Source organism: Colossoma macropomum, unplaced genomic scaffold (assembly GCF_904425465.1).
Source record: "Colossoma macropomum unplaced genomic scaffold, Colossoma_macropomum, whole genome shotgun sequence".
Classification (NCBI taxonomy): domain Eukaryota; kingdom Metazoa; phylum Chordata; class Actinopteri; order Characiformes; family Serrasalmidae; genus Colossoma; species Colossoma macropomum.
Genome location: NW_023494804.1, coordinates 11,370,887 through 11,383,862, shown reverse-complemented (window position 1 = coordinate 11,383,862; position 12,976 = coordinate 11,370,887). Strand labels below are relative to the sequence as shown.

Here is a 12,976-nt window from a genome sequence, read left to right as displayed (position 1 = left end):
TCTGTAAATACTGCATCACATACAAACAATATAATAATATTTATTCTTGTAGTCTTACAAACTTTTAAGGATGTTGACAGGGCCAGGCTTACCTGGCTGGGTGAAGGACTGGTAACCCCCCACACTGTGGTTACCACAGAGAGGGAGCCGGGGGGCTGGTTGGTGCCTTGCTGCCAGGACGCTGGGTCATAGGGGTAAGAGCCGTCACTGCAGGAAGAGACAGCCAAGCAAGGGTGCCAGGATTAGGACCAGAGAGGAAGAGAAAGAAACACTACCCTTTCACACTTTTTCTTCCCTTTGTAGTGTTCACTCTGTTCCCTCTTGACTGTGTGACCAGGCAGGTGGCAAATGCTTGATTCACCTACAGTGGTGCTGATCATACTGCGGAATCCAAAGCTGGTTTGAAATGACATGCTGGGATTTTTTATGTTCATGTCTTTGTGTGATACTGACATATGGTGTTAACGGAGTGAGAGAGAGTGAGAGAGAGAGCGAGTGTATATAGGAGAGTCTTTGTGTGACTTGAATGTGCCACAGCCACATGCTCTAGAGGTGCTCGGCACAATGTTTCCATGGCGACTACAGTCACTTAGAGACAGGAAAGAGTAGCGATGCCAAGGGAGGGGGGGTGGGGGGTGAGAGTGTAAGTGTTCGCGCTTGAGTGTGTGTGTGTGTGTGTGTGTGTGTGTGTGTGTGTGTGTGTGTGTGTTAGAGTACCTACTGTTTTCTGTATAACTGGATCAAACCAGATTGGTCCCATTTAATCTTTCCAAAATTAGCCAAACTACATTAGACGCAGCTCTGAATCAAAGCGGAGGAAAATACAGCTGGTAAAAATTAGCAGCGTGTGATTACACACGGCGCATGTTGCTACCGTCTGATACACACAATATTAATACTGCGACTTAATGCCGCTACTAACAAGCCTTCCAAAAACAGAGAAATGCTGAAAGCCTTCCAATTAAGTTCACCACAGAGGTTCAGCACCGTTACTATTTGGCAAATGCACAGAGCTGAGATGTCGCTAAAATACTTGTGATTTGTGTTGGCATCGTTTCTTTTTCATAGCAGAAATGATTAAAACACATGCACAGCTTAAAGACTATGTAGTATGGCTGAACAATTATTTTTTTGACCAACTGTGCGACTGCAATTTGAATATGATTATTTTCTATTTCTTTACCTTTTTTTATTTATTTATTTATTTATTTTTACTTGAGTCTTGAACGCTGAATGTAGCATATCTGGCTACATTTCCCCACTTTAATCTCATGGCAACTTTTGATGTTTGGGTGAGTTTATGTAAAAGAATAAGTAATTAGAAGAAAAAGTAATTCATTTTCACATGACCATTTCCCAACCTCCCTCCCTTATAATCAGACAGGCTGTTTTTATAACTGTGTCTTTAAGACTGATATGTAAATGACCTCTGCTCTGCTTTGTGCCTCATTCAAAAAGCAGTCCAGGCTAAAACACTCCTCATAACTTCTGTGTTAGTGAGCAGGGCCAAACTGCTGCAGGCTGAAAAACTAAGCTGTTTTCGCAGCTTAGTTTACATTTATGGACTGGAGAGTGAACGGTACATTCTGAAACTATATACACACACCTTTAATTTTTTCCAAAAAGTGACATGTGATTGAAGCTTTCGCAACTTGAAAACTATACCCTTTTAAAATTGTGACTGACATAAAACCTTTAATTGTAATATGTAACTAAAATTAATACTGTTCATAGAGATACACTTTTTCTTTTCTGATATCAATAGTTAAACCTTGATTAACGGCCAATACCGATACCTATCCAATACTACTATTTCACAAAATACTAAGCTTTAAACTGAGCTATTCTTTATTGAAGCACTTCATGTAGGGTGAGCATCTGAAAATATACAATCATGTTCAAACTACTCAAACCCTCTACTATCCAACAGTAAGGAAATACACAGCCAACATCATCACACAGTGAATGTGTGTGGCATTTCGGGATAGATTTATTACAGGATTAAATCAGATTCATTCTTTTTTTTTCCCTCCAATCTCTGATTCAGCATATTCTGCTGATATTTGCCCGACACTGATGCCCATTGATACTGATGTGTCATCTGTAACTGTTTACTACTGTTAAATATTTGCTTTCTGTAAGAACATAGTAAATTGCACAGTTGTGATGGCAGGGAGATCTTCATAAAACAGTGAGGAATAAAAGATGAGTGAGATCTACAAGGCAGTACATTTGGAACGCAGCACTGTAAGGAGAACTGATGACCTTGGGAAAATGATTTCTTGTCAATGGTGGTTGGGTCCACACTGGAGGTCCCTTCTGATTCCTCCACCATGTGGTCAGCACTGCTCTAAATTCAAGCCAGCTGTGCAAATATTACTTAATGTACCTTAAACTCATATCAAATTCGAAGCGACTATTAACCCTAAATAACCTTTCACATGGGACCTTTGGGCCTTAAACTTAGGACAACAACAAAAGAAGGGTTCTAAAGATTAGTTAGCAAAATGAAATTATTCAGTGAAAAAAATACTGATCAGAAACTAATCAGAAAGTAGTTGGCAATTAACTTAGATCTGACCTACAGTAAGAATGGAGCCTAATCCACCCAAATAAACGCATTTCACAGAGTTTTTATATTTCTAACATCAGTGTTGTTAAAGTCTTCCTAGTATATCTTTTTCCAAAACTGCAAAAAAAATGTACACTGGCATCTTAAATCTAGCATAAATATTCAATACTAAAATTACAATATTTAACACTGTCTATTATTTAAAAATCTATTTCCAGATTTGTTTTTTTTTTTTTACTTGTTTTAATTTTATCTAATGAAAGTGTCTACTCTATCAGCAAATAAAAAATTTTGAATTACAAATTTTGACTGATTTAAGATGATCTCGCTCGCCAAGATCATTTTTGAAGTGAGTATTTTGAAACTCATGAAAGACTTATTATTATAATTACTATTATTACTAAACGTGGATTATTTATTGTCCAGTCATTTCCATTTTTAATAGTTGGCCTCTGATCGCTCGATTATTCACTGTAATAACTAGCGGATCACTTTTAATTATTAATATAATCGATAGTTACTGCCCTGACTAGACGTCCTGTCTCTTTAAACCTGGAAAGTCCAGAGCCCTGCTGGACGTGCTTCCAGCTCAACCTGCAGCCATTCACCACTGGCCTTCAGCCCACAGGATATTGAGGTTCTACGGCAGCTCTGAGCGATGTCCTTCAGCGGTTGGTGGTCGTTGGAGGGCTCGTTCTGGGGCTTAAAGCCGGCCAGCTCGTCCATCAGTAGCTGAGAGCATTCCATGGCAGGCTGAGGTTTTTCTTCAGTTCCTCTGCAGAAACAACCAGATGCCCCCCCTTCTCTCTGAAACAGGAAACCGCTGTTCCGGAGCCAAAACCCCAGGCGCCCAATCAGCGGTGAGCTGATGGTACAGCCAATTGGAATTCAGATCAACAGTGTGGCAGATCAGAGGCTGCGCAAATGATGCTTTTGAGGACTAGCAAGACGCAGTACCAGGTAGATCTGGTTAATGTGAACGTGGCTCACTTATTACATCCGCTTCACTGTGCTCCCTCAATTAAAAACATACTGAAACATACGCACAGGGTCACCCATTCACTCAATTCTGGTGGTATAAATTGTAGCAGATGTTTCAAGCTCCAATTTTCAGGATGCAACCGGATACCCAGAACACCAACAACAAGGCCGCTACTTTTATTATATTAAATTTTATTATACTAAATTCACTACATTCAAATCCTTCACCAGCAGCTTAGAAAGCTGTGGAGGCAAGTTGCGCTTTTTCAGAAGTCATACAATCGTTCATGAAGCAAGAAAGAAAAAGATCAAACAAAACTACACACTGCAGCTAATGAATCTCAGATGGCAATTTAGGCAGTGTTGTAACTTGGGTAATTGCTAATTCTTATGTGCAACCGCACAGAACCTAGATGTCACTAGAGAGGTTAGAAGACGTCACGAGCGCATGGCTTTTAAGCCTTCTGGGAGCACTCTGCTCAGTACAAGGAAACAAGTGACAGATCAAGAGATTCAAGGGCTTGAGTGTGCCGTTTCAGAGGAAGACGCGTGTGTGGGTGAGTGCAGAAGACACACACTGAAAAAGAAAAAAAAAAAAGAAGAAGAGTGCAGACAGTTTGTTCACAGACACAAACACCAAAACAAAAACACACCTGTGTGGCGTTGGAGGCAGGGCAGGTTTCATGGAGTTGATGGGGTTCATCGGAGGAACGTGGGGGTCAGCAGGGAACCCCAAATCACCTCAACCTGGCAGGCAGCCTGAGAGTGAGAGAGAATAGAGAAGTGGGGGGGGGGCAAAGAAAGAAAAACGTCACTTTGACAGAAACAAAGGTCTTTTTTCCCTCTTTATGACTCACTGAGGAACACAAGGCGTGCTATTGGCTGCAGTGGCGCTGTGCAGCTTCTCTTTGATGGCTGCAGCTCAGCCCCCACAGGCACAAGGGGTTAATCACCAATCGCCCAGCTCAGTCACACATCTCCGCTCACCCCCACAGCTCCGATAACACACGTTTCACAAGCATTCCTCGAGTTGGAGCCACTCCACTGATCACAGCATTAATAGATACCTTCTCATCACATACGCATCCAGTGTTAACCAGAAAGCAACTAAGCTTATCTAGTACAACAAAATTCTCAACTCTCTCAGATTCTGTGAGTTTTGGGGGGGGTGCTATGACAGAGGAGTCCTTTTTCTACTGGAAAGCTCCGGAAGACAAAAGAGGAGTTGAGGGGAGCCAAGAGCAATGGAGACGATACGTTTTATAAAGCACGTTTTTTGTGGACAAGCAAGCATGCCCCTGCTCCAAACACCGCTGGCTGGCTGCAGATTCCTCCTCTCCACTGAGAGAGAGGGAGAGAAAGAGAGAGAGAGAGAGAGAGAGAGAAAGGGAGGGAGGGAGGGGGGGCAAGAGATGAGGGGGCTATTTATAGCACTTTGATTTCAAAAGGAAGAGAAAAATGCAGTGTGGAAAAAAGGCTGAGGATCTCATGGCTGTCTGTGTGTGCGATTTGAGCCCTCCTCGAAGATAATGCCTTCAACCTCCATCAATAATTCAAAGTGACCAGGGGAGCTCATTGGGAGAAAGAGACGGCTCGCCCTTGTTGCGTTTGTGCACCTGTATATCTGCAAGTGCAGTTGTTAATGATGACAAGAAACCTCCCCTTATACATACATACATACATACATACCCCACCCTTCATTTAACCCATCACAGTGAGCTCTACTCTGCCCCCTCCTTGTTCAATACCTCTGCGTCTGCCTCCTATCTCCAGGGTAAGCACCATTAACAGACATGCTAATTTGCTGCCAACATCAGTGCCTGTCACCCCCTCCCCCCATCTTTACTCCTCTCCTCTCCTCTCTCTTGCACTACGTTCCGTTTTCCTCACTCTCTCCTTTACGGATCTAGGTCAGACACCCTACAGCTTTGAAAAGAAGGATGGAGAAGAGGCTGGGAGAAGGGGGGTGGAGGTAAAGAAGAGACAGAGAGAGTCACTCAAAGGAGCAGCGGAGTTTATCAGAGAGAGGGACACCTACAGGGATAATGAGAGGGTGGGAGGGAGAGAAATGGTGTGTATGTGAGAAAGAAAGAGCGCGTGTTTGAGAAGGGGGTGGTGGGGGGGCACGAGACCCTCTATTGTTGTGTTTTGATAACAACTTCAGTGAAGCAGGCTTAATATTATTAACATGCTCACACTGTCCTCTTTCTCATTCACAACCAAAACACTGATACACTGTTCAATTTCAGGTCTTTGTCTTCCTGTACATATTAGCACACTACGCTAATCATATTAGCAATCGAGCAATCCACTGGTTACTTTGAGAGTTACTGGAGTGATCAGAGTGTTCAAATGAAAGGAAGAACAACAAAACTGGGCTTCACTTTTAAATTCAATTGATGAGTAGCACAGGCAACTGAACAGAAATGCTCTTAGTCTAAGGTTTTTAATAAATACTTCCTTTTCAAGGCAACACCTGACTGGTTTTTGGTAATGATGTATGCTTGTTAATGGAGAATACAATGTGTACACAATAAACATGTTTCTATTGTTCTCAAATTATTCCACAAAGAATTTAGGAACATGGAGGGAAAAAAAGAGAGACATGGAAGAATTTAAAAAAGGCTAATCTAATTTTAAGAGTTTAATTTTTCAGTGGGAGAAAAGGCGTTCTTGTGAGATGTAGCCTCATAATGACCTCTTATAACCTGGTCATGGGCGATATGGCAACAACGTAATATCACAATACCTTAAACTTTTCATGATGCATGATCTTTCACAATATTTATTTTTTTGACAGATTGAAAAGACAACATAATACTACATTTAAGAAAAAAATACTATCAAAAATTACAAATACATTTGCATTTATGCTGCACTAAATCCAATTAAACTAAATGCTCTCTTTGTAGTCAAACATGCAGTTGGGAAGTGTTTTTAGGTCCTGACGATATCCACAATATGCTCAGAAAAGCATAGTGACATATGCTGATGTAATTTATCGCGATAACGATAAATATTGTCATACTGCCAGGACCTCCTCTCGATTTAATTAACGTCAAACCAACTGGCTGGCAGACTGAACTGCCTGTGGCTAATTAGGCCCGCACTTGAGGAAGCCAACCTCCACGATTACTAGCATCATATATTAGAGAGCCCCTTCAGCAAAGGAGCAGCCATCCTAACAGGTACTACAAATTACACTAACGCATCTGCCGGCGTGGCTTCAATGCGACACTGCAGCATTCTCTCTTCCTCCCTCTCGTAAAACCACATAGGCAGTGCCTTTTGAATGAGGTGCTCAAAGCGGCGACATAATGCGCACCACTTCTGTCGAGCATAAGCACAGAAACACACACAGAGAGGCTGGCATGTGGGCACGGGAAGCCGAAAACGGTGGTTTGGTTCAAGTCTGCGTCATGGAGACGACACAACCGAAAAAGCACAAACAGTCTGGCACCATGTGAACAGTGTCCACACACATACACACACACACACACACACACACACACACGCTTTCTCCAGTGGATCTTATTTACGAGCCCTTAGCTAGTACACTTTAGCATCCCCATCTCCTGCTCTCCCTTCTGTGTGTGTATGTGTGTGACCGATAACAGCACGAACTGTTCTTGCCCTGAATGAACAGAACACACTGTTCTTTCTCTTGCTCTCTCTCACTCAGGCTTATTCTAACCACCTCCTCTTTTTCCTCATACTCCTCCTCTGGCCGGAGTGCCCTGATCCTGCTGTGCCCCCCCTGCACACCCCAACACCACTACCCACACTCTCAAACACATCTCTCTAACGCTCAGATCTTTTGCAATGTCTCTGTTCCATTATTTCTAGCCCTCTTCAAGTCTATCTTCCCCCCGCCCCCTCATTTGCTTGCTCTGTCCATGTCACAGGTTGGGTTGCTAGGTTTGCTCGGGAGGCTTCCTCCACCCGCCGAACAGGAAAGTTTGGGGCAGGGACGCTTTAGCCGGGACGCTACTGCAGAGGCGTGGAAGTTAAAGAGAAGGCTGAACGTCAGCCAAAACGTCTAGCATTGCTAATAATGCACGCAATCTAGTAGATCCGGTGCACTATTTCAGAAACAATCTCTTGCTAGTTTTCTTCGTCATGTTAGCATTTTTTGGATGAAGTATTCCTTTCAGGTTCCTAAACGCCTCCACTTTTCTTGCCAGCAGCACACAGAAGCCCCGCAGGCCTTTTGATTTCTGATAGGCCGGAGAAATGGCTGTGTGTCAGCGCTCTTAAACCAAAGTGCCGATTCAGCTCTCCGAGGGGATGGCGCATTTAGAGCGTGCAAAACCACGGACTGAGGCAGAATGAGGGCCAGGTCGGGAGTGGAAGCCTTAAGGAGCGACCTGATACGCAGAAACAGGGGGATAAAACCTCCCCTCCTGCTGGTGAAATGCAGTGCCAGAATGTAAAAGTGCCCCAATCTCCACAATACCTGAAGATCTCTAGATCTGTTTGGGCTGCAGGCTACTTGAACACAAAAGTCCTGTTTTTAAAGGCTGGTCCACTCAATCAAGAGTCAATAACTTAAAATGGAGGACAATCTCTTGGAGCATCAGTAAAGACAGCATGAGCTAATGGCTCACTTGAGACTGCTGTCCAAAATCTCCCATTTGTCTGCATGCCAAATGGGGGAGCGACTTGGGTCACATGACCGAGGGGCCACCCCTCCCCCCCTCATGGCCCCTGCTGGGAGGAGTGAAGCCCAGAGGCAGAGAGAACGAGAGGGAGAGACGGGGGAGGGTGGGCAGTGGGAAGGGGATTAGGAGCCACAGGAAGGCTGGGTCTGATAACACATTCCTGCACACACACACACACCCCCCAGTTGACCACACATCTCAACACCACTATTCCATGCTTTTGCAAGGAGCGCTGCAAAAATCATCAACGACATCACTACGGTAACCCGATTCCCTTGTTAGGCCGATACAGATAAAAATACACAGATACGGCCCTCAAAAGGCAAGTTACAAACGGCCTGTTAAGAACAAGGAGAACAGGACACCTTTGCATAAGCATACAAACAGAGAGGTGGCAAGATACAGATACTATCTCTCACCTGGGAAATGAGAAAGATAAGGAGAGAAAGCAAATTACTGCCAGGCACGTTCCGACACTGTCTGCTGAGACTGCCCTTGTGCGCCGTTGCGCTCTGAGGTGTTTAATACTCCAGCAAAGTACATCATTTGCTCAAGAGGAATTTAATACGGCATAGAAAAGCCAAGCCAAGGTCCTGAACTGCTGCATGTGCCACAGCAACCAGGCTTCTAAGGGCTACAATCAATTCAAGCTGGAGACAGGAATTGACAGTAAGACACCTTGAGGGTATGAAAACTCAAACACAGACTAAAAGAAAACCAAAACAAAACAAATAAGCTCCATTAAGTGAAAAGTGCAAAGCTAATTCCTTAAACGAGGGCTAGCAGTGAACGGAAGGCAGTTGCCAACAGTTAGCATATAATTTGCATAATACTCATTTGTGGCTATTGGTTTTTCATTTATAGTTATCAGTTAAACTTCAGGATTTTTTTAACTGAACCGTTCTTTTAAGAATTTCACTGTTTAGCAGAACAATTTACACAGTAACCCTGGTACTAGACTCAAAAAGGGCTTAAAGATTTTTTTTAAATACAGAAATCAGACTTTAACACAGTGCAATTTTCAAATTGCAAGAGCTGCAATTTTTAAATTATAACCTACATGACTAAAAAACATCTCAAGTTTTAAGTGGGAAAATGTAACCTAATAACACAGAGCTTGTGAACTACTTGTAGGTGAGTTAGACCAATCAGATCCATCCAAACCTCCATGTGTTGTGACATCACAACCACAACTTACTGGCAATCTCACACTACATTCAGGGGTCAGGACTTAAGCCAGAAAAGGTGGATATTCTGGACCTTAATTTATATAAAGTAATCACAATTTAAATCATAGCCACAATATTACTCAGAAAAATCACAATTAGATATTTTTCCCAAATCGTTCAGCCCTACTAGATGCACCATGGTTTTTCCATGCAACCATATGAGCTCATTAAGAACATAATTCTGATTGTTAACTGCTTATTACTGATTTGTTCAGAGTAACAATAAAGCACAACTGACGCAGGATTGACACTCTTGTTTGTGGGTTTTTACACTTTAATAGTAGTTTTAGACAAAATGTCCCAATTTTCTGCTTCATTAGTTCATGTTTTTTACAAATGAAACATGAAATTCGCTTAGTAGACATAAAGGCGGAAATAATCACTTTTTTGCAGCAAACTCAAAGGGTTAAGGACCCCAGAGCTCAACTCATCCTGAAAGTCCTACTAGCTGAGAGGTGATGGCCAGCGTATGTGAGTCCGGGGGCCAACCGAGTGAGTGTCACCTCCCAGGTCAGCTGTGTTTGCCTAATGACCAGGCCTGTGTACAGAGCTGTTTGCCTTTCTCATACCTATAAGGGCCTTGTGTGCTCATGTAGCATTCATCCAACACCTCCCTTTGAATAAATTGATTAGCAGTCACCAGGAAGTACAGAACAAGTTCTGAAAGCCAGATTCTCAGAACAGAGCAAAGCCAGACTGTTCAGGGGTTTCGAGGGCACTGACGCTTAAGCAAACCTAACAGAGGTCTCTGTACTCAAGTAGACTTCAAAACAAGCACAAAGGAAAGAAAACACCAAATCTCCAAACAATCACTTAATATGGTAAATATAGACCATACGTTCTAAACGTTGCCATGACATCGCCAGCATGGCATCTTCTGAGCATCTACATTTCTTCAGACATCTGTAAGTGGTTTGTAAGTTTGTTTGCGTCTGGCTGAGAGGCAGCGAGCCAAGGCCGAGTAGCTGCGGCAGTGGAGTGGAACGGGCCGGGACTATCTCCACTCAGCACATTTAATGGTGCAGTGAGGGTTCTCTCTAGGTCAAGCAATCCACCCTTCATCTTTCTTTCTCTCTCTGTTTCTCTCTCTCGCTCTACAAGTCCAAAGTTACAGAGGAATACTCGGCCTCCGCCCAAGTTGCCTTAAAGCAGAGGTTTCGGGCAGTAAACACTGAAAATATCATGCATGCCTTCATGTTCTCCTCACGTGTGGGAGTGGCTAGGGCTGGTCTACTAGGGAAAAAAATGCCCCTGCTACAACTTGCTTTAGTTGCAGAACTAGGGCTTATCCTATTTACACAGGAACTGAAAGTAAATCGAGGGTTTGTGAAACTCCAGTGACTAACAATCAGATATAACTGGATCGGTGGGTAATACTATTCACGCTGATTTGTATCGGAATATTTACAAAAACAGCTTCATTTACTTGTACTTGGCTACGTACCTTTTCAGCACATTTCAAGAGCCAAACAAGAACGGTCCAAAAGAAAGAGATCAAAGCCGTACGTTCGTGTGAAATACATAAGTGCTAATATTTATCTGGGCTTCTTTTACAGACAGCTATGAACAGTGCAGAGAGGGAACTCCGCTGCTCTAAAACCCATTTTCCCTGCATGAGCCGCTTTGAATCGAGCAGCCCCGAATGCAAATGGAGTCACACTGTATTGATTCTCCTTTAACGACTTTGTCATGGCTCTGACTGTCCTTTATAAAAGCAGCGTCGGCTGGTTCGTTCAAGGGCCTCTGCTTGATAAACTTGTCTGACTTCAACACTCAGTTTCTCCCCCTCCCTTCTGCCTCCCTCTCTCTCTCTCCTGCAACGTGACTCACTGTGCACACAGCAGCGTCTCTCTCTCCCTCGCTGGTGTAGAGGGGAGAAAACAGGTTGACTGACTGATGGTTTGCCTGATTAACGGTGACAGAAGCACTCGATGGAGACTCGCGCACAGACAGCTTACTGCTGGCCTGCCTCACTGACAACAGCCCCACTATTCCTCTAATATCAGAGAGAAAGGCATGCAGAGCAGCTACTGCAGGGCAGCAAAAGAGCCTCGCACGGCTATCTGAGCACAGGATGAACGGTAATGGCCATGTTTTGACTGTTACTGCTATTGAGCTTTCAACGCCAGGAATTGCCTCAACACTACTGGAATGCTTTCTTTAAGACAGCAGAAGAGCTTCTTCAGAAAGTTCCAGTAGTGGGTCTGGTGTTCATTTTAGCTTTGTCTATTTAGAATGAACACAAGACTTGCATAACGCTCTCCTCCAACTGATGACCAGCGCTGACATTTAGGCTAAATCAGGGGCCCCCATTTCTGGTCCTGGAGATCTACCACCTTGAGTTCAGCTTTAACCTAAATCTAGCACCTCATCCAGGTATCTGAATATTACAGCCAGGTGTGTTGGATCTGAACTCTCCAGGGTGGAAGATCTTCAGGACCAGGACTGGGTACCACTGGGCCAAAGTCAGCTTCACAAAGCACTCTGAACAAGAAGACACAGCTCAAATAGGCTGGGATCCTAAATGTTGATACGTTCAGAGCCTTGGCAGCCTTACTCTGAACATCCCAAACTGACGCTGCAGCTCACCCGTTAAGAAAGAGATTAGACTAAACATCCCAGAGGGAAATGTCTATGCGCCACTTCTCCTTTTCATTTATCTGAGGAGCTCTTGAGGGTGAGCCCAGGACACTGTTCACATGTGTGGCCTCCAGGCTTAAAATAGAGCCATCATGATCCATCCATTCTCCACAGCTTGCAGTCAGTGAGAGAAGAGCTGGCGGAGAACATCAGCCCACGATCCATACAGGGCATTCACTCTGCTTCAATCACACGTGGAGTGAGCAGCCAAGAAATCTATTTGACCCACGCTGAGGCTTGACTTCTCGTTCTCAGATGGATGGCGCCGCTTGTATAGGCTTTTGTGGCGCGCATACGGTAGCTACAGATGAGAGCTGATGCGCGGTGAGGCACGGCAGTGTTGAGAGGAGGACGCCTGTCTATACAGGTGCATGAAAGTATTCTTTGTGCACGGTCAGACGTTCATGAAGTAAATCTGATTATAGGGTAAGAGGGGCAACCGAGACATCAGAGGACATTCAGGAAATGCAGCTGTCTTTCCAGGAAGCAAGAACATGACATACGCGCAGTCTTGCGTCCACATGTGTGTACAGTATGAATCAAATTTGAGGACCAACACAGCAAACCCTGGAATTCCAAGCAGAGGGCGTGGGCTGTGGTCAGAATGGATGCGTTAGCTGCAGGAAGACACAGTGACGCTGAGTATGAGATGTCAGAGGGCTGAGCCCACGTCACAGCTGTGGGGGCTTTGCATGCTGTTATAATGTGTGTCAGAGAGGGAGTCCCACCCCTGGACTGACTCACTCCAGTCTGACACGCACAGACGCTCACATGTTGCGAGCTCTCTCAAACTCACATACACAGGGACTCATGCAAATGTGGCTCGATCTAGAACCCAGCACATTTGCAAGTCCTTAACAAACACTGGAAAGAAGCTGACGGTTACGAGAGCA

At 44.1% G+C, this 12,976-nt stretch overlaps 1 protein-coding gene across 3 annotated transcripts in view; it reads right to left on the bottom strand.

The window, feature by feature from the left end:
* zmiz2 (zinc finger, MIZ-type containing 2) overlaps positions 1–12,976 on the bottom strand; it is a 58,018-nt gene that overhangs the window by 14,089 nt on the left and 30,953 nt on the right. For all 3 annotated transcript variants that reach the window (XM_036594947.1, XM_036594945.1, XM_036594946.1), the window contains 2 exons: positions 4,207–4,312; positions 93–207 (listed from right to left, as the gene is read on the bottom strand). In XM_036594947.1, the coding sequence (XP_036450840.1) occupies positions 93–207; positions 4,207–4,256 (165 nt within the window). In that variant the 5' untranslated portion in view covers positions 4,257–4,312. The remainder of the gene's footprint in view (positions 1–92; positions 208–4,206; positions 4,313–12,976) is intronic.